Raw genomic sequence first — 22610 nt, 5'->3', positions numbered from 1 at the left:
AAGTGCGAAAAAATCCTGCTAGATGACACCGGATGGACGATCCGAGCATGTCGGGAAGCCGGATGACCGCCAGGGCTGTCATCGCGCGATGAATCTTCCTGATTACCCCCGAATCAATATAAGAATCGCCACGATCTGACGGGCGGATCAAAAGTTATCGTCGGAACGATATTTGTGCACCAAGGGTAGCTCACGGCCAGTAAACACCTTCCGACCGGATTCATCACTCGCATCCACTAGTACACTCATCCGCTATAGCCTGTACGTCACTGAATCTAAACAAACCCCCGCTATAATTTGACCGCAAATGAAATGTCAGAACGAATTCCGTTTATCGAATCAAACGACACTATCACCCCGCCATAATAAAGACCGGACGTCTTCGAATTCACCATCCGGAAGAAAATAAAAAGATCCGAACCGAAACCTAGGAGGCGACGCACTAAACGTGCGTTTCAGTTCGCATCGATATTTCAGAACCGAAAGATTTTTCGAAAAAAGTGGTAGATAGCCGAAAAAAGTGACAGGGGTGCAACACGAGGACTTCCCAGGAGGTCACCCATCCTAGTACTACTCTCGCCCAAGCACGCTTAACTTCGGAGTTCTGATGGGATCCAGTGCATTTGTGCTGGTATGATCGCACCCAGCATGCCTATCCATTGTCAAAGTAATAAAGAGTTTCCACTCGCATTGTCGTACGAAGTCCGTTTAAATGAAAGTGCGAAAAAATCCTGCTAGATAACATCGGATGGACGATCCGAGCATGTCGGGAAGCCGGATGACCGCCAGGGCTGTCATCGCGCGATGAATCTTCCCGATTACCCCCGAATCAATATAAGAATCGCCACGATCTGACGGGCGGATCAAAAGTTATCGTCGGAACGATATTTGTGCACCAAGGGTAGCTCACGGCCAGTAAACACCTTCCAACCGGATTCATGACTCGCATCCACTAGTACACTCATCCGCTATAGCTTGTACGCCACTGAATCTAAACAGACCCCCGCTATAATTTGACCGCAAATGAAATGTCAGAACGAATTCCGTTTATCGAATCAAACGACACTATCACCTCGCCATAATAAAGACCGGACGTCTTCGAATTCACCATCCGGAAGAAAATAAAAAGATCCGAACCAAAACATAGGAGGCGACGCACTAAACGTGCGTTTCAGTTCGCTTCAATATTCCACAACCGAAAGATTGTTCGAAAAAAGTGGTAGATAGCCGAAAAAAGTGACAGGGGTGCAACACGAGGACTTCCCAGGAGGTCACCCATCCTAGTACTACTCTCGCCCAAGCACGCTTAACTTCGGAGTTCTGATGGGATCCAGTGCATTTGTGCTGGTATGATCGCACCCAGCATGCCTATCCATTGTCAAAGTAATAAAGAGTTTCCACTCGCATTGTCGTACGAAGTCCGTTTAAATGAAAGTGCGAAAAAATCCTGCTAGATAACATCGGATGGACGATCCGAGCATGTCGGAAAGCCGGATGACCGCCAGGGCTGTCATCGCGCGATTAATCTTCCCGAGTACCCCCGAATCAATATAAGAATCGCCACGATCTGACGGGCGGATCAAAAGTTATCGTCGAAACGATATTTTTGCACCAAGGGTAGCTCACGGCCAGTAAACACCTTCCGACCGGATTCATGACTCGCATCCACTAGTACACTCATCCGCTATAGCCTGTACGTCACTGAATCTGAACAAACCCCCGCTATAATTTGACCGCAAAAGAAATGTCAGAACGAATTCCGTTTATCGAATCAAACGACACTATCACCCCGCCATAATAAAGACCGGACGTCTTTGAATTCACCATCCGGAAGAAAATAAAAAGATCCGTACCGAAACGTAGGAGGCGACGCACTAAACGTGCGTTTCAGTTCGCATCGATGTTCCAGAACCGAAAGATTGTTCGAAAAAAGTGGTAGATAGCCGAAAAAAGTGACAGGGGTGCAACAGGAGGACTTCCCAGGAGGTCACCCATCCTAGTACTACTCTCGCCCAAGCACGCTTAACTTCGGAGTTCTGATGGGATCCAGTGCATTTGTGCTGGTATGATCGCACCCAGCATGCCTCTCCATTGTCAAAGTAATAAAGAGTTTCCACTCGCATTGTCGTACGAAGTCCGTTTAAATGAAAGTGCGAAAAAATCCTGCTAGATGACACCGGATGGACGATCCGAGCATGTCGGAAAGCCGGATGACTGCCAAGGCTGTCATCGCGCGATTAATCTTCCCGAGTACCCCCGAATCAATATAAGAATTGGCACGATCTGACGGGCGGAACAAAAGTTATCGTCGGAACGATATTTGTGCACCAAGGGTAGCTCACGGCCAGTAAACACCTTCCGACCGGATTCATGACTCGCATCCACTAGTACACTCATCCGCTATAGCCTGTACGTCACTGAATCTAAACAAACCCCCGCTATAATTTGACCGCAAATGAAATGTCAGAACGAATTCTGTTTATCGAATCAAACGACACTATGACCCCGCAATAATAAAGACCGAACGTATTTGAATTCACCATCCGAAAGAAAATAAAAAGATCCGAACCGAAACGTAGGAGGCGACGCACTAAACGTGCGTTTCAGTTCGCATCGATGTTCCAGAACCGAAAGATTGTTCGAAAAAAGTGGTAGATAGCCGAAAAAAGTGACAGGGGTGCAACACGAGGACTTCCCAGGAGGTCACCCATCCTAGTACTACTCTCGCCCAAGCACGCTTAACTTAGGAGTTCTGATGGGATCCAGTGCATTTGTGCTGGTATGATCGCACCCAGCATGCCTCTCCATTGTCAAAGTAATAAAGAGTTTCCACTCGCATTGTCGTACGAAGTCCGTTTAAATGAAAGTGCGAAAAAATCCTGCTAGATGACACCGGATGGACGATCCGAGCATGTCGGAAAGCCGGATGACCGCCAGGGCTGTCATCGCGCGATTAATCTTCCCGAGTACCCCCTGTGGACCCCGATCCGGAGAGGACGAGTGCGGCGAGGGACGCGAGGTCCCCATAGCAATCCTCTAAGATCTCCACAATGTGAAGGAGAGCTCTGCCAAGGAACTCTCGAAACGGATGCCACCCTCACAGCATAACACGAGTGGCGATACAAAACGAATGAGATACATCCTGATCAGGAGCCAGGGCTCGAAACCGAGATGTACCTAAAAAGAACTCAGAGTCGCCATCCAAGGAAAGTGGGCCAAGGATCCCATACTATGCTCTGTTGCAACGGATAACCAGAGATATAAAATAGGGTTCGTGCCTGATGACGAATGGGGAAGGGATTAGGCGCCCCCAATTCGCCCAAGTGCAAGCACCTGGTCTCTTATGCCATTTTCATTAACTCCAAAGAAGTTTGGGTAAAAATCATATGAAATGGGAACAATCCTCAGGAATCGTCTACCTAAGCATGCATTTCCTGAGAATGAAGAAATAAACACATAAAATGAAAATGTGTCACCTAAGCAAAGCTAGGTTAGGGGTGACATGCCTAACTCTAATGCAAGACTGGACTCGGACCAGAATGGCCATCCATCCTAGCTGCACTACGTATCCCGGCCTCGGGAAGAATCGGAGTCCACGTAGTTCGATGCCCTATTCAAAATTATGATGCCTAAGACACCTAGACCTCTATCCTAGACTCGATCTAAAAGACCGGACTAGTTATTAAAGCTTCTTGAACTATTATTTAAATTCCAATGAATGGTGGATTTTAGGACATCCTATATGCCCTAACTAAATGCAGATTGATTAGCCTTAAGCTAATGCAGGTGGTTCCTACAATCCTATGTGTAACTAGGCCGTGCAACCTAATGAAAACCACGGGATGACTATATGCCTAGTCTAGCCATCGGTTCGACTAAATGTCTAACCGATCGACTCGAGGCCTCCTAACTCTAGGGACACTCACACGACAGGACATACCATATCAATACAAATCAAGACAAACTCCTAACTCTAGAACACAACCTAAACAGCTAGGACATACTCCTAACTCTAGAGGAAGATCTTTTTGAAAATGGTTTGAATATTTTTGTAACTTTGAAAGATTTAAAATTTTTATTTTTAAAGGTTTGGCTGGACTTGGGATGTGGATCCCAAGCTGCACTACGTACCTCGTGGAAGAGGATCAAGCCAACGTAGTTCGAAACGAACTCTCTACCTATCAAACACTTACGGCAAATCAACTATGCTCTAATAATACTATTATAAGAGCAAATGAGTCAAAGACTCTCTAATGACAGTAACTGGAGAATAAATGAGTCAAAGACTCTCTAATAAAAGCGACTAAAGGATAAATGAGTCAAAGACTCTCTAATAAGAGCAACTGATAACACTGAAATGAGATAACGAAGTCAAAGACACTCTAATAATACTGCAAATAAAACAGATGAGTCAAAGACTCTCTAAAAACGGAAACACGAGTCAAAGACTCCAATGACACCAACTAAAAGATAAATGAGTCAAAGACTCTCTAAAGGAAAAGAAACACGAGTCAAAGACTCCACTAACATTAACTAAAGGATTAATGAGTAAAGACTCTCTAAAAGAGATGAAAAACACGAGTCAAAGACTCCACTAACACCAACTAAAGGATATATGAGTCAAAGACTCTCTAAAGGAAAAGAAATACGAGTCAAAGACTCCACTAACACCAACTAAAGGATAAATGAGTCAAAGACTCTCTAAAAGAGATGAAAATACGAGTCAAAGACTCCACTAACACCAACTAAAGGATATATGAGTCAAAGACTCTCTAAAGGAAAAGAAATACGAGTCAAAGACTCCACTAACACCAACTAAAGGATAAATGAGTCAAAGACTCTCTAAAAGAGATGAAAATACGAGTCAAAGACTCCACTAACACCAACTAAAGGATATATGAGTCAAAGACTCTCTAAAGGAAAAGAAACACGAGTCAAAGACTCTACTAACACCAACTAAAGGCTAAATGAGTCAAAGACTCTCTAAAAGAGATGAAAACACGAGTCAAATCAGATAATATAAGATTGAAAATCTGTGATCAAGATGAGATGAGATAGCATAAGATTGCTTTCAACGGATGGATCATGAATGACTAATCCTATGAGATCTTTGGAAATGAATGGGATTTACATCCTAACCCCAAAGGAAAAGTTTTTTAATCTTCACACATTTTATCAGTGTTACCTGAAGGCATCAACCCTAACCCTAATCTAGCGGAGTGGAGAAAGGATCTCGACTCATGACTTTGTTTGTGTACCTAGGACCGATCGTAGCCATTGGAAGATGGACTACGGCCTAATCTAGACACAAATGGGTAGGATATCCTAAACTAGGCTCACACACGTGATGCACATGTGTTCGTATACTACATGCATGTGTGGGTTAATCTAGGGGTAAGGCCAAGAGTTCCCTTAGCGCGAATCCATGTTCGATATACTGTACCAGTGTCCGGCGTATCAGTACGTGAACAAGAGATCCGTTTACGTACCATAAAGGTACTAGGCTAAGGGTGGAATGCTTCTCTAGCACAGAGGCACCAGGTGATGAAATCCCAGTCAACCATGCTAGATAACACTCCGGGTTCCTAAAATAGGACGTGTGTGCATGTGAGATGCAGGGGTTTAGATGCAAGTGATGTAAGTGTGTGCAATAAGTTCGCGCAATCTATGATGCCTTCAGGTTTTGTTAGATTAAGTTTGAGTAAATGTGATGAGAAAATAAAGCATACAAACTAATCACAGCACCAGGATTTTACAAAGGAAATCAGTGATTCCTAAGGTTTCTATTTTGATAATTTAATGATTGAATATGTGATGGAATATTATGATCTGGAAATTTTTAAAACAATTTGATTTTAATTCAATTTACTCAAGGATTTTAAAAGGTTTCAATTCAGATTGTAGATTTACACATCAACATATAACAAATCTTTTCAGCACAAGATGAAATTTTTACAGTAACTTCTCCTTAATTATATAAGATTATAATAAAAATTTCATAGATTTTAAATGTGGTTTGCTATTAGTTTTTCAATGTTGAAAGTTTTTGTCCAGATTGTGAATTAACACAGTAACGTATAGCAAATCAATTCAAAACAATATGAACTTTCTATAGTATGTTTATTACAATAAGAAAGGATTACTGTAAACGTTTCATAAATTTTAAAAATGATTTACTATTAATTTACGATTTTACAAATATCCATCCAGATTATGAATTAACAAAGAAACACATAGTAAATCAAATCCAAATCAGTTTAAACTTTATGAAAACATGTAATTCCAGTAGTAATTATCAAACAAATATTTTCAGAAGTTTTCATTGCAATTTACTATTTTTATCAGATTTAATACAGCATGCATGATTTTACGTAAAAAATCATAAACAAATATCCAACAGAAACCAAAAATCTTGAAAAATTCACGGGAGATTAGATTAGATTTAATTTGCATCTCATCCAAATTTCACTTTTGAAAACATTATAGAGTTTTTGAAAATTGGTTTTTTCCAAAAATACCCCTAGAGTTAAATGAATTTTTAAACCCTTTAAATCAAATCAAGAATTCATAAAGAAATTCGTACTAATTCAAAATCTTACAATTATATTATGTTTAAATTTTCATTGATTTTGGATCTATGTTGACATCTTCTTAAATTCAATCTTTAGAATTTTACCCCTTTGAGGGTAAAGTTCAAAAGGTCAAATTACGGTCAAAACGAAGTCAAAATTCTTCGAAATTCCAGATTTCTACACTTCTTAATGTGCAAAACATTTAGAGATTGAAAAAAACATATTTTGAATAACAATAAGAAAAAATAAAAATAAATCACAAATTCTATCCTAGCATGCTTCTAGTTTAAGATATATGAAAGAGGGTTTTGGAATACCAACCTTGCTAGCTCTCCTTGTCTCTAGGGTAAGTAATCCTCGGATATACGCTTTGTCTTACCCTTTCAATTAGCAAAGAAAACCCCAAAAAAAAAAAAATGTTGCCGCCGATCCGTTCCGCCGTCTTTCACTTTCTCTTAGAGGGAAGGATTGGGAGGTGATTGGGAGAGATAATGGAAGAAGAATATAGGGAAAGGGATTGGAGGGAGTGATTGGAAGAGATAATGGAAGAGAAAAAGATAATGGAAGATAAATCTCTCATTTTCTCCTCTTTTTTTATGGATGGGAAGGAAGATATATATAGGGAGAGAAAGAGAGAGAGAGAGATGTGTTGGTGGAGAGCTCATCATGTTGTCCCTCTTAGTGGAGAATCCATCATCATTCTTCTTAGTGGAGGGCCCATCATGTTTCTTAGTGGAGAATCCATCATCATTCTTCTTAGTGGAGGGCCCATCATGTTTCTTAGTGGAGAATCCATCATCATTCTTCTTAGTGGAGGGCCCATCATGTTTCTTAGTGGAGAATCCATCATTATTGTTCTTAGTGGAGGGCCCATCATGTTTCTTTAGTGGAGAATCCATCATTATTGTTCTTCATAAGAGGCCTCACAAGAGGCCCTACTGAGGCCCCACAATGTGGGCCCCACAACGCGGGCCCCACAACGTGGGCCCCACAATGTGGGCCCTCGGTTGATTCGAATTTTAAACAAATGTTTAATGCGGGCCCACCAAACGGGTCCAAATTCTCCCTCGCTTGGATTCTTATGAATAATCTCTCTCAACCTCTCAACACTAAACGGAAAAATGCGAAACATGGCGGAAATGATCGGATGGGGTTTCTCCCAAGCATAGCGAACTTGGGTCCAGTCAAAATGGGGTGTCTACAGATGCCCCTCTTTGGCAGAGCGTGTGTAACACGCGAATGGCAAAGCTGAACAGACGACACATTTTGACTGACCCGAAACCAAAACAAAGCAAATTTTTGGGTTTTCAGTTTTAAAACGATATTCACAAAGATAAAACTCTACTAACAATAGGGAGATAGTCTCTCACCGACTCTTAACTCGGCAACTAAGACATCTCAAAGAGATAGTCTCTCCCTAATACTCATGACTCGACTAATTAATAAAAAACGAACGAACGATTACAAAAACACAAACATTTTTTCTTTTTCTTTTTTTTTATATATCAGGCTAAGCCAAAGTAAACATAACAATTGCTCCAAGAGCACCAACCAAAGAAACAAGTTAATCACTTCAATCACTCAAAGAGCTTCCATTTTCTTTTTTAATTTTTTAGAAACCACATTGCAATTTGTCCAAGACAAGTATAATTCGAAACACTCAAAGATTTTTTATTTTTTTTTTTTTTTTTTTTTTTTTAGAAACCTGCAAAAATAGGCCAAAGACCAATGTATCAAAACTCGTCCAAAACAAGTTCAAAATCAAACACTCAAAGAATTAAATTTTTTTTTTTTTTTTTTTAAATCATGCCGATCAGTCAAAGACTCGACCAATTACTAGGGTAATCGAATATTCGAGCTAAACTCAAACTTCTAATACCCGAGGCGAGACTAAGTCTCAAGCCTAGCGATAGTTATACAGATCATTGCTGAAAATAAATCTGTGTAACTACCGAGTAACTCTGACTCCTCTCTTTCAAGGTAGCGAATCACTCCGGATCACGCGGTTCTGCTAAACAGTTCCACGTAAATCCAAATTCGTAGGTCCTGCTAAACAGTCCCCTACAAACCTCTTCGCAGATACACATGACTCCTAACACGTTAGGAAGCTGCACATTGCGGAACGATGATTAGGTAAGTTACCACTTGACATTACATTACTAATCATCTGGGTACTAAATACCCGAGGCGAGACTGAGTCTCATGCCTAGCGATAGTTATACAGATCATTGATGAAAATAAATCTGTTTAACTATCCGAGTAATTCTGACTCCTCTCTTTCAAGGTAGCGAATCACTCCGGATCATGCGGTTCTGCTAAACAGTTCCACATAAACCCAAATTCGTAGGTCCTGCTAAACAGTCCCCTACAAACCTCTTCGCAGATATACATGACTCCTAACACGTTAGGAAGCTGCACATTGCGGAACGATGATTAGGTAAGTCACTACTTAACATTACAATACTAATCATCAGGGTCCTAAATACCCGGGAGAAGGAAGAAAAGATCAATCCTTGTAACACAGGATCAGAAATTTTCCACAATTAAAACCTTTAAAAAGACCAAGCCGTGTAACACGAGTTCGGTAATTTTTCCTTGTAAAACATCTTTGAAAACAGGTTAAAGGAACCACCAGATAGTGCAACACTAAATCCGATGATTTCTTATTCTATTAAAACACTCTTCAAAACACTTTGAAGAAAAGACCAGACCATGTAACACATATTCTGGTAACCTCTATCTTTATTAAGAAACTCCTCAGAACAAAAGAAGAAAGACCAGATCATGAAACACGGAATCTGCTAATTTCTATCTTTATTAAAAATCTTTCAAAATTCGAGTATCTTGAAAGAATTTTTGAAGGTCAAACCTTTTTTTTTTTTTTTTTTTTTTTTTTTTTTTTTAAAACGCAAAGCATTTTACTGAAATTTAAAAATCTCTGGAGTGAATTCTAGACTCCACTGGGATAAAGATTTTTCAAAGAAATTCAACTCCAAAGGAAAATACCCTGACTAAGAAGCTCAATATAAAGAGTGTTCGAACTTCTCTAGTCTCTATTTTATACAAAAATTTATTTCAAATCTCAATGATTACTTGACATCTTTTATGACATAAGTCATAAAAGATGCCCCTAGTATGATTACTTCCATGAAAAAATTCATTAGAGAGCAACAAAAAAAGGAATGGGCCAAAGGCTGAACATTTGAGATTACAACAATTTTTTTCTGATAAACACCTGGGTTTACAAGGTTTTTCATATGCACCAGAAACTTGTTATGCTCAAAATTTTCTCATCTCTGCCATCTGCTGATACCGGAACTGAGCTAAAAGCTTGTCGATCTCTGAACACTGCTCTGCTTTACATTATCCACATGAACTGCAAATTTTCTACTTCTCTGAGTCTCTAAGTCTTTATCACCCCGGCTTTGGGAAGAATACTGACTAAACAGGACTCTGGAAATTGACTTTGATTCGACAACAAACTGAGTTTGACAGACAATGACCAAAGACTTTGACGAGTTTTAAACAAGACTTTAAAAGAGAATGAATCTGCTTCTTAAATTGATAAACATTTTTTTTTTTAAAATGGTTAAAGTCCACCACTCTTTAGAGTTTTTTTTTTTTTTTTTTTTAAATACCATGTTTAAAGATGTTTCAACCTCTTTTCAAGATCTCCATCATGGTTATTATCCCTTCAGATTACTTAGTTTCAATCTCCTGACTCAAAGAGTAACCAAAGAAGCTCTGATGGCACTTATTAACTGGCTTTCAGATAGCTCTGTCCTTCATGAAGTCTTGCCGTGACCAAATCGCCCTTTTGGGTTTTCGATTTAGCGGACCGCATGCCTTAATTTTTGCCTGGACTGTCTGCCCTTGCAGATTTTCCATCCAGCAGGCTCAATACCCTGATTTTTGCCTAAACTGCCCTTTCAGGTTTTCAGCTTAGCGGATTTAAGACTCCATCATTCTTTTCTTTTCTTTTTTTCTTTTTTTTTTTTTTTTTTTTTTTTTACAAACCTGGGCCTAAGTACATCAGGAGGACTTTCAGGTAGGCTTAGGTTCAAAAAGGCTGAATATCTAAGGTTCTAAGGATTTGGACCGAATCTGGTCTAGCCAGACTACCTACGTACCCCAAAATGGAGGATCAGGTCCTAACGTAGTTCAAACTACTCTTTTTTTTTTTATATATATATAAAAAAGAAAATGCCCCTGGTTTGGGTTTATCAAAGAAACAAATTATTTTATAAGCCCAAAGGGTTTGCAAAACGGTTTAAAATATTTAGGTTGTTTGGCTCAAAATTCAGATCAATCAAAGACGGCCTCTTGGTGTATTTAAGCATAGTACTTCTTTAACTGATCCAGGTTTGTAGGTTCATTTAATTTTTCTCCATTTTCATTGAGGAGTCTTACGGCTTTTCCAGGCAGGACTTCATCGACGATGTAAGGACCAGACCAGTTTGGCCTGAATTTCCCTCGGGGATCGAATACCGGTGCTCTGTAAGACTTCAAAACAAGATCTCCAGGCTTCAAATCTCGAACACGGACTTTCTTGTTGAAAGCTCTCTCAATCCGCCTCTGATATCCTTGAATATGGTACAAGGCTCTCAATCTCTTCTCATCTATCATCTGCAGCTCATCATACCTGGCTCTAGCCCAATCAGACTCTGGTAAGTCAGCTTCCATCATCACTCTCAAAGAGGAAATTCTAAGCTCAACAGGGAGGACTGCCTCCATTCCATACACCAAAGAATACGGAGTTACACCTGTTGAAGATCTGATTGATGTCCGATAAGCCCATAAGGCATATGGAAGCTTATTCGACCAATCTTTATAGGTCTCAGTCATCTTACTGATAATGATTTTGACATTCTTATTTGCCGCCTCTACAGCCCCATTTGTTTGAGGTCTGTAAGGAGATGACTTGTGATGTTTAATCTTGAATTCTTCACACAGGTGTAACACCTCTTTCTTGAAATGCGACCCATTATCTGAAATCAGCTCGTGAGGCACTCCATATCTGCAAATAATATTGGCACGAATGAACTTCGCAACTGTGCTCGAAGTAATGGAAGCATACGAAGCGGCTTCAATCCATTTTGTAAAATAATCAATTGCGACCAGAATGTACTCATGACCGCTCGAAGACTTTGGATAAACTTTCCCAATTATATCAATTCCCCATACTGAAAATGGCCATGGAGAAGTCATAGAGTGCAACACCGAAGGAGGAACGTGAATAAGATTTGCATAGACTTGACACTTATGGCATTTCTTCACAAATGCGAAGCAATCTGTTTCCATTGTGGGCCAATAGAATCCGAGTCTCAAAATCTTTCTTGACAACATTTTTCCATTCATGTGAGGTCCACAAACTCCTTCATGGGTCTGCTCAATAAGCTCTGCAGCTTTATCTTCATCAACACAAAGAAGCTGTATACCATCAAATGACCTTCTGTACAGCTCTTCTCCGCAAATAATAAAGTTGGCAGCCAACTTCTGAAGCGTCTTCCTCTCTTTGCTTGAAGCTTCTGGGGGATGTCCTTTACCAGCAATAAGATTTCTGACATCTGTATACCAAGGCTTCCCATCTGGACACCTGGCTGAGATCTCTATAGCATTCACATGCGAAGGAGCCCACTGAAGTCTGACAACTAGCGGCTGAACCTCCATTGATACAGAAATGTCTAACATCGAGGCCAAAGTAGCCAAAGCGTCAGCAAAATGATTTCTGGTCCTTGACAAGTGAGTGAACGTAATGTTCTTGAACTTTCTGACCAAAGATTCCAAATAAGTGTTATAAGGGATCAATTTATCTTCTCGAGTTTTCCATTGCCCATTAATTTGGCAAATGATCAAAATAGAATCCCCAAACACATCAATATCCTGAATCTCCAAAGCTAAGGCTGCCTCTAACCCGGCGATGCAAGCTTCATACTCAGCCATATTGTTGGTGCACTCAAACTGCAACTTGATAGAGACAGGAATATATTCTTTCCGAGGGGATATAAGTACAGCTCCTACTCCTTGTCCTCGACTGTTTACAGCTCCATCAAAATACATAAGCCACTTAGTATTCGAAGCTTCTTCTTTAATATCCATGATCTCTTCGTCAGGGAAGTCTGCCTTCAGAAAAGCGTTCTCTTCAATGGGTGCATCAGCCAACTGTTCAGCAACGACACGCCCTTTAATTGATTTCTGAGTGACATAAGTGATGTCAAACTCAGACAATAACAACAACCATCTTGCGGTTCGTCCTGTAAGGGCGGGTTTCTCAAACAAGTATTTTAGCGGATCCATCCGCGAAAGCAAAAAGATCTTGCTTGAAAGCAAATAATGTCTAAGCCTCTGGGTAGCCCAAACTAATGCTAGACACGTCTTTTCCAAAACTGTGTACTTTAATTCGTATTCCAGCATCTTCTTACTGATGTAGTAAATGGGCTTCTCCCGTTTAGACTCTGAATCTTGCTGAGCAAGCATGCAACCCATCGCTGTATCTGTGATAGACAAGTACAACAATAATGGCTGGCCTGGAGTGACTGGCGATAGAACAGGGGGCAAGGATAGGCACTGCTTAACCTTTTCAAATGCCTCCTGACATTCTTCATTCCACTTCTTCGAGGAATTCTTTTTCAGAAGCTTGAAAATGGGTTCACACGTCATCGTCAGATGTGATATGAACCGTCTCAGATACTGAACTTTGCCAAGGAAACCTCGGATCTGCCTTTCTGTCTTCGGCGGCTGCATTTCTTGAATTGCCTTAATCTTTTGCGGGTCTACTTCAATCCCTCTTTCACTGACCATAAACCCTAAGAGCTTTCCTGATGTAACACCAAAGACGCACTTACTCGGATTTAGGCGAAGCTGATACTTCCTGATCCGCTCAAAGAACCTTCTCAGGGCAACAGTGTGCTCAGGTCGAGTCTTGCCTTTCACAATCATGTCATCAACATATACCTCGACCTCTTTATGGATCATATCATGTAAAAGAGTTGTAGCAGCCCTCTGATACGTAGCACCCGCATTTTTCAATCCAAACGGCATCACCCTGTAGCAGTATGTACCCCATTGAGTAATGAACGCTGTCTTCATCATGTCCTCGGGAGCCATCTTAATCTGATTGTAGCCTGAGAACCCATCCATAAAGGATAGAAGAGCATGACCAGCTGTATTATCAACCAGGAGATCAATATTGGGAAGAGGAAAGTCATCCTTAGGACTTGCCTTGTTCAGGTCTCGAAAATCGACACACATTCGAACTTTTCCGTCCTTTTTGGGCACCGGTACAATGTTTGCAAGCCATTCTGGGTATTCAACTACTTGAATGAATTTTACCTCCAACAGTTTCTTAACTTCTTCATAAACTTTCATCTCCCATTCAGTTTTGAGTTTTCGGAGCTTTTGCTTCTTTGGCTTAACACCAGGGATTAAGGGTAAGCGATGTTGAACAATTTCTTCACTTAACCCTGGCATGTCATCATATGACCAAGCAAAAACTTCCTTGAACTCTTTAAATAAGGCGATTAATTCCTCGCGTTCTTCAGGAGATAAAGTTTTGCCAATTCGAATCTCCTGAATCAAGGTTTCGTCACCTATATTCACGGTTTCAATTTCCTCTTCGAGTGGTTTTGCTCGGCGACTCTCATCCTGTTGAATCATGTATTTGATTTCAGGAGGAGTGTCGTCAGTATCCTCATCAGAGGGGGAGTCTTGATTGTTATTATTAAGTTTATCAGATTCTGAAGCAGAAACATTAGAAATAAAAGTAGAGACTGGATTGTACTCAGAGAAAGGATGCTTTATTTCATTTAATGCTGAATCAGGTACATCAAATGAAAAATTACCCACATCGGGCTTTACAATAGACGCTTGAAAAAAATTTACAGACTCAACGAACATATTGACATTTATGTCAATTAACTCTGAATCAACGATAGAAGTAGCATCTGACTTGATTCCGCTGGAAGAAGAGGAATCATCATCGACCTTAGGAGACTCGACATTTACAGTACCTGCATTAACAGAATTGTTAGAATAAACAGACTCTGAATTAGACCCAAAGACTGACGTGTATTTATGGACAACTGACTCTTTTGGAGGGACATGACTGTTTAGGAAAGTAACCTGAGGTATGACTTGAAAGGTCCAGTTGGTCAATGGTTCCTCTGCCGGGGTGATTAAATGAGTAGGGTTCAGAATCGAGGCCCTCCGATCAATTACGGCAATAGTTTGTGAATCTTCGAGAAACAGTGAACTCAGAAGGCTCGGCTCTACATGTTCTGCCCAATCAGCTTCTGATTCAACTTCTGTCTGCACATCGGTCTGCTTGTCTTCTAACTGCAGATCAAAGAAAATTTCAAATCCTGGCAACCTCTGTCCTGAATTCTCATCTAACCAAGTTTCGGCAAAGCCACAGAAAGGGACATCTGCACCCTCTCTTCGAAAACGGCCATTCATCGTCAAATTAATCGGTGCCATTGGTAATTCTAACCCCCTGCGGCGACATTCAGCCCATTTCATCATCAGCAGCTTCATTTCTTTAACTTCCTTCTTTGAAGGCTTGTACCCCAGCCCAAATAGATTATTGAAGGATTCGAATTCAGGGAACTCAGTCAAACCCTGATGGTGTCTACCTAGCCCTGCACCTGGCATATATCCTTGTCGACGAATCATCCTGACGACATTTGCGTTTGTACTGGTCAGGAAACAAATTTCCTCATTCATAGCTTCTTTAAAGGTAATGGCAGCCACCTCTAATGAGAATCCAGTCAAACTAACATCCTCAGCTTTCTCCATAGTCAGGTCCTGAGTAATCAGCCCTACTTCCAGGTCTGGGTCCCCCTTCACAGTTACCACTCCGTTTTTGCGAAGAAACTTTAGCTTTTGGTGAAGAGAGGATGGAACAACCCCAAACTTGTGCAACCAAGGGCGGCCGAGTAACAACAAAAATGAGGCTTTGATGTCCAAAACCTGGAACTCTATCTCAAAGTCTTCTCCTCCGATCTGTATTTCGGTGACCAGAGTTCCGATCACATCTCGGCGAGTGCCATCGTACGCCAGAATACCCTGTTCAGATGGGATGAAATCCGCAGGACCAAATCCAAGAGTTGTTGCAGTACTCAACGGGCATACATTCAAAGCAGAGCCATTATCAACTAACACCTCTGGTACTCTCTTCTTGTTGCAAAGTACTGTGATTTTCAGAGATTTGGTGTGGTCTCGGCCCTCAGAAGGCAGATCGTCGTCAGTGAAAGATAAAGTCTTAGACACTCTTGTCATGGCAACCAAGCTTACCAGCTCATCCGGAGTAGTGTCTACAGAGACTTGTGCTGAGTTAAGCTCTTGAAGGACTAATTTTCTGTGCTTAGATGAGGCCATGAGTAAACCCCATACGGAAATATTGGCCTGAGTCTTTTTCAACTGCTTTAACAAGCTCTCTTCTTCTTCATCGGCGCTGACCTTACTGACCTTATTCTGTCTCTGGTTTTCAGTATTTCGCGCAACCTCTGCAGGATTTTCAACACACAATTCTTGAGGCTTGAATACACGCCCACCACGGGTCATATGACGCATCTCGTCACAATGGTTATCCAACAACAATAACTCATCTTCTTCAAAGTCCTCAGCCCTTAAGACATAAGGAGCTGTCCTTCTATTTCCAGCACTGTCAATCTGAAATGTACCAAACTGAGATGAAGACGATTCAGCCAATTCATCGTCATCAAAGGAAATTACATAATGATCTTTCTTTTCTACTGCTTCGAAATCTTCCTTGTCAAACTTCATTACATAGGTTTTTTCTGTGGTAATGGCACAAATGAGGGTTGATGGATCGAGCAGAGGTTCATCAGTAAAAATTGCATTGGTAGCAGGAGGAGGCATGGTATGATGATTAGGAAGTGGGTTTTGAGTAACGTTTGGTCTCTCCACTGCCAGCTCATTTTTGTCAATCATGTTCTGGATAGCATGCTTCAAGGCCAAACAATTCTCGGTCAAATGCCCTGGACCTCTGTGATATTCACAGTATTGATCCATCTTCCAGAATGCGGGTAAGGGATTGGGTGGAGGTTTGATATCCGGGAGCCGGATCTTCCTATCTTTCATGAGCCTTTTGAATATCATTATTATCGGATATGGAAGAGGATCAAACTTTCTGTCATATGCAACTCTCCTTGGCGCTTTTGCAGCCTCTGCAGCAACTCGGGCCACAGGCCTGGTATAACTGACAGCATGAATTTCTTTGGACTGGACCATTGGTCTTTTCCCGTCTCGGATTTCAGAAGAAACCTTGGCTCTCAAGCCTTTTGCTATGGCATCTTCTGTCTGAGTACCCGTCTTGATTAAATGGTCAAAGCTCGGGTAATGCTGAGGAGCGAGAAAATGAAAATACATGGGAGACAAACTCTTCAGAACCAGCTTTATCTGCTCTGATTCAGTCATTTTCTGGCTTAGCTGAGCAGATTTGCGTCTCCAGCGCCTGATAAAGAAAGTGAAGGTCTCTTGAGGACCTTGCTTTAGCTGTTTTAGGTCTCTCTTCGTGACCTCAATACCCTCTTCCATTGAGAATTGCTCTATTAGTTTCTCCGAAATATCTTCCAGGGTTCTCACCTCCTCGGGCTTTAGCCTTAGAAACCACTTCTTTGCGATCCCAATCAAAGAAATCGGGAACAACTGGGCCATCTGCTCACGGCTCAGACCATACTGCTGGGACAAAATGATAAACCACCTCATGTGGTTACGCGGACACCCGGTTCCGTCATATTTGTCATAATCAGGAGCTTTGAAGTTGGGCGGTAAAGAAACTGTTGAAGACAGTATTAATTCAGAGACGTCAAATTTCTTGGGTCCCTGGACTCTCATCTGCTCCATCTCATGAGCCATCTTGCTGAATTTCTCAGACATTTCCTTCTCAAATTTTTCAAATTTTTCTTTTTCTTTATCAACCTCTGGAGCACAATACTCTGCAGCATACTGACCATCATCTAAATCCACCTCGAAAGACTGGATAACGGGTCTATGCGACTCTGGAGCTGGAACATGAGAAGGCTGAAGTACGGGCCTAGACGTGGAAGTCTTATCACTTATCTGTGTTTTCATGTTTGCCATTTCTTCTTTCATTCCCGCCATATCTCTGGTGAGGTTTTTCATCATCTCTTGCATGCTCATTAAAAGTTCAGTTGTGTCTGCCATTTGATTTACTTCAAATAAATTTGAAGACTCTGGTGAAGAAGGTAAACGAACTGAAGATGACACAGAGGAATCAAAGTGGCGAACGAGTCTAGACACTGGGGTAGGTCTCGACCAGGTGGGCTTAGCTTGAAAGTCTTTTTTGGGAGCGATGGTTGCTATCTTTCAGAATCCTGATTGGAAGTTAACAAACTAGGTTACATGATTGACAAATAAGATAGTTTGTACCAATAGAGACAAAAGAAAAAACAAACATCCTTTGTATTGATTATACTGACAGCAATCGCTGAAAACCCTGAATCACTGACTGTTTATAACATGTCAAGTAAAATTTTTTGAATTTTCATCTATAATGGAATCAAATTTACAAGTTTTGACTCAATAAAAGAAATGACAATCTTGATCCAAAAATCCTCATGGTGGATAGAAATGACGAAGAGGAGGCACAATGGATTGCTCCCCTCCATACTGACGCTGAATCCTGGCAGGAACATAGAAGGAAGTCCTTTTGACCAAGAAGACGAACGTAGCATACGCACCTACCTGGTGCCCCTGGATTCTAACGATAGAGTTCCCATTTAAAATGATTTTAGCTCAAATTTCTCCAAAGTTAATAAAAATGGCATTTTTAAAGAGTTAGGCAATGTTTCAAGAACTCCCCAGCAGAGTCGCCAACCTGTGGACCCCGATCCGGAGAGGACGAGTGCGGCGAGGGACGCGAGGTCCCCATAGCAATCCTCTAAGATCTCCACAATGTGAAGGAGAGCTCTGCCAAGGAACTCTCGAAACGGATGCCACCCTCACAGCATAACACGAGTGGCGATACAAAACGAATGAGATACATCCTGATCAGGAGCCAGGGCTCGAAACCGAGATGTACCTAAAAAGAACTCAGAGTCGCCATCCAAGGAAAGTGGGCCAAGGATCCCATACTATGCTCTGTTGCAACGGATAACCAGAGATATAAAATAGGGTTCGTGCCTGATGACGAATGGGGAAGGGATTAGGCGCCCCCAATTCGCCCAAGTGCAAGCACCTGGTCTCTTATGCCATTTTCATTAACTCCAAAGAAGTTTGGGTAAAAATCATATGAAATGGGAACAATCCTCAGGAATCGTCTACCTAAGCATGCATTTCCTGAGAATGAAGAAATAAACACATAAAATGAAAATGTGTCACCTAAGCAAAGCTAGGTTAGGGGTGACATGCCTAACTCTAATGCAAGACTGGACTCGGACCAGAATGGCCATCCATCCTAGCTGCACTACGTATCCCGGCCTCGGGAAGAATCGGAGTCCACGTAGTTCGATGCCCTATTCAAAATTATGATGCCTAAGACACCTAGACCTCTATCCTAGACTCGATCTAAAAGACCGGACTAGTTATTAAAGCTTCTTGAACTATTATTTAAATTCCAATGAATGGTGGATTTTAGGACATCCTATATGCCCTAACTAAATGCAGATTGATTAGCCTTAAGCTAATGCAGGTGGTTCCTACAATCCTATGTGTAACTAGGCCGTGCAACCTAATGAAAACCACGGGATGACTATATGCCTAGTCTAGCCATCGGTTCGACTAAATGTCTAACCGATCGACTCGAGGCCTCCTAACTCTAGGGACACTCACACGACAGGACATACCATATCAATACAAATCAAGACAAACTCCTAACTCTAGAACACAACCTAAACAGCTAGGACATACTCCTAACTCTAGAGGAAGATCTTTTTGAAAATGGTTTGAATATTTTTGTAACTTTGAAAGATTTAAAATTTTTATTTTTAAAGGTTTGGCTGGACTTGGGATGTGGATCCCAAGCTGCACTACGTACCTCGTGGAAGAGGATCAAGCCAACGTAGTTCGAAACGAACTCTCTACCTATCAAACACTTACGGCAAATCAACTATGCTCTAATAATACTATTATAAGAGCAAATGAGTCAAAGACTCTCTAATGACAGTAACTGGAGAATAAATGAGTCAAAGACTCTCTAATAAAAGCGACTAAAGGATAAATGAGTCAAAGACTCTCTAATAAGAGCAACTGATAACACTGAAATGAGATAACGAAGTCAAAGACACTCTAATAATACTGCAAATAAAACAGATGAGTCAAAGACTCTCTAAAAACGGAAACACGAGTCAAAGACTCCAATGACACCAACTAAAAGATAAATGAGTCAAAGACTCTCTAAAGGAAAAGAAACACGAGTCAAAGACTCCACTAACATTAACTAAAGGATTAATGAGTAAAGACTCTCTAAAAGAGATGAAAAACACGAGTCAAAGACTCCACTAACACCAACTAAAGGATATATGAGTCAAAGACTCTCTAAAGGAAAAGAAATACGAGTCAAAGACTCCACTAACACCAACTAAAGGATAAATGAGTCAAAGACTCTCTAAAAGAGATGAAAATACGAGTCAAAGACTCCACTAACACCAACTAAAGGATATATGAGTCAAAGACTCTCTAAAGGAAAAGAAATACGAGTCAAAGACTCCACTAACACCAACTAAAGGATAAATGAGTCAAAGACTCTCTAAAAGAGATGAAAATACGAGTCAAAGACTCCACTAACACCAACTAAAGGATATATGAGTCAAAGACTCTCTAAAGGAAAAGAAACACGAGTCAAAGACTCTACTAACACCAACTAAAGGCTAAATGAGTCAAAGACTCTCTAAAAGAGATGAAAACACGAGTCAAATCAGATAATATAAGATTGAAAATCTGTGATCAAGATGAGATGAGATAGCATAAGATTGCTTTCAACGGATGGATCATGAATGACTAATCCTATGAGATCTTTGGAAATGAATGGGATTTACATCCTAACCCCAAAGGAAAAGTTTTTTAATCTTCACACATTTTATCAGTGTTACCTGAAGGCATCAACCCTAACCCTAATCTAGCGGAGTGGAGAAAGGATCTCGACTCATGACTTTGTTTGTGTACCTAGGACCGATCGTAGCCATTGGAAGATGGACTACGGCCTAATCTAGACACAAATGGGTAGGATATCCTAAACTAGGCTCACACACGTGATGCACATGTGTTCGTATACTACATGCATGTGTGGGTTAATCTAGGGGTAAGGCCAAGAGTTCCCTTAGCGCGAATCCATGTTCGATATACTGTACCAGTGTCCGGCGTATCAGTACGTGAACAAGAGATCCGTTTACGTACCATAAAGGTACTAGGCTAAGGGTGGAATGCTTCTCTAGCACAGAGGCACCAGGTGATGAAATCCCAGTCAACCATGCTAGATAACACTCCGGGTTCCTAAAATAGGACGTGTGTGCATGTGAGATGCAGGGGTTTAGATGCAAGTGATGTAAGTGTGTGCAATAAGTTCGCGCAATCTATGATGCCTTCAGGTTTTGTTAGATTAAGTTTGAGTAAATGTGATGAGAAAATAAAGCATACAAACTAATCACAGCACCAGGATTTTACAAAGGAAATCAGTGATTCCTAAGGTTTCTATTTTGATAATTTAATGATTGAATATGTGATGGAATATTATGATCTGGAAATTTTTAAAACAATTTGATTTTAATTCAATTTACTCAAGGATTTTAAAAGGTTTCAATTCAGATTGTAGATTTACACATCAACATATAACAAATCTTTTCAGCACAAGATGAAATTTTTACAGTAACTTCTCCTTAATTATATAAGATTATAATAAAAATTTCATAGATTTTAAATGTGGTTTGCTATTAGTTTTTCAATGTTGAAAGTTTTTGTCCAGATTGTGAATTAACACAGTAACGTATAGCAAATCAATTCAAAACAATATGAACTTTCTATAGTATGTTTATTACAATAAGAAAGGATTACTGTAAACGTTTCATAAATTTTAAAAATGATTTACTATTAATTTACGATTTTACAAATATCCATCCAGATTATGAATTAACAAAGAAACACATAGTAAATCAAATCCAAATCAGTTTAAACTTTATGAAAACATGTAATTCCAGTAGTAATTATCAAACAAATATTTTCAGAAGTTTTCATTGCAATTTACTATTTTTATCAGATTTAATACAGCATGCATGATTTTACGTAAAAAATCATAAACAAATATCCAACAGAAACCAAAAATCTTGAAAAATTCACGGGAGATTAGATTAGATTTAATTTGCATCTCATCCAAATTTCACTTTTGAAAACATTATAGAGTTTTTGAAAATTGGTTTTTTCCAAAAATACCCCTAGAGTTAAATGAATTTTTAAACCCTTTAAATCAAATCAAGAATTCATAAAGAAATTCGTACTAATTCAAAATCTTACAATTATATTATGTTTAAATTTTCATTGATTTTGGATCTATGTTGACATCTTCTTAAATTCAATCTTTAGAATTTTACCCCTTTGAGGGTAAAGTTCAAAAGGTCAAATTACGGTCAAAACGAAGTCAAAATTCTTCGAAATTCCAGATTTCTACACTTCTTAATGTGCAAAACATTTAGAGATTGAAAAAAACATATTTTGAATAACAATAAGAAAAAATAAAAATAAATCACAAATTCTATCCTAGCATGCTTCTAGTTTAAGATATATGAAAGAGGGTTTTGGAATACCAACCTTGCTAGCTCTCCTTGTCTCTAGGGTAAGTAATCCTCGGATATACGCTTTGTCTTACCCTTTCAATTAGCAAAGAAAACCCCAAAAAAAAAAAAATGTTGCCGCCGATCCGTTCCGCCGTCTTTCACTTTCTCTTAGAGGGAAGGATTGGGAGGTGATTGGGAGAGATAATGGAAGAAGAATATAGGGAAAGGGATTGGAGGGAGTGATTGGAAGAGATAATGGAAGAGAAAAAGATAATGGAAGATAAATCTCTCA

At 40.2% G+C, this 22610-nt stretch overlaps 1 protein-coding gene and 4 non-coding genes across 5 annotated transcripts; all 5 read right to left on the bottom strand.

The window, feature by feature from the left end:
- Positions 1 to 526: 526 nt before the first annotated feature.
- On the bottom strand, positions 527 to 645 carry LOC143872825 (5S ribosomal RNA). The gene has a single exon (XR_013247555.1). It is a non-coding gene; the product is annotated as a 5S ribosomal RNA (ribosomal RNA).
- Positions 646 to 1242: 597 nt separating this feature from the next.
- On the bottom strand, positions 1243 to 1361 carry LOC143872824 (5S ribosomal RNA). The gene has a single exon (XR_013247554.1). It is a non-coding gene; the product is annotated as a 5S ribosomal RNA (ribosomal RNA).
- Positions 1362 to 1958: 597 nt separating this feature from the next.
- On the bottom strand, positions 1959 to 2077 carry LOC143874522 (5S ribosomal RNA). Its single transcript, XR_013249199.1, has one exon. It is a non-coding gene; the product is annotated as a 5S ribosomal RNA (ribosomal RNA).
- Positions 2078 to 2674: 597 nt separating this feature from the next.
- Positions 2675 to 2793, bottom strand: LOC143873131 (5S ribosomal RNA). Its single transcript, XR_013247853.1, has one exon. It is a non-coding gene; the product is annotated as a 5S ribosomal RNA (ribosomal RNA).
- An 11553-nt stretch (positions 2794 to 14346) lies between these two features.
- Positions 14347 to 17587, bottom strand: LOC143854183 (uncharacterized). The gene is made up of 2 exons (XM_077364022.1): positions 14694 to 17587; positions 14347 to 14581 (listed from the first exon to the last, which is right to left on the bottom strand). The coding sequence occupies exons 1-2, from the start codon at positions 17469 to 17471 to the stop codon at positions 14573 to 14575; spliced, it is 2787 nt and encodes a 928-aa protein (XP_077220137.1). The 5' UTR covers positions 17472 to 17587; the 3' UTR covers positions 14347 to 14572.
- Positions 17588 to 22610: the final 5023 nt, after the last annotated feature.

Source organism: Tasmannia lanceolata, unplaced genomic scaffold, assembly GCF_043159265.1.
Source record: "Tasmannia lanceolata isolate RefF3 unplaced genomic scaffold, GAP_Taslan_0.1 ptg000003l, whole genome shotgun sequence".
Lineage (NCBI taxonomy): Eukaryota > Viridiplantae > Streptophyta > Magnoliopsida > Canellales > Winteraceae > Tasmannia > Tasmannia lanceolata.
Note: the sequence above shows the minus strand (reverse complement) of the source record. Positions and strands in the feature narration are given on the sequence as shown.

Excerpts from the sequence above, each read along its gene's own strand:
- LOC143854183 (XM_077364022.1), bottom strand. The coding sequence starts at position 17,471 with ATGTCTGAGAAATTCAGCAAGATGGCTCATGAGATGGAGCAGATGAGA.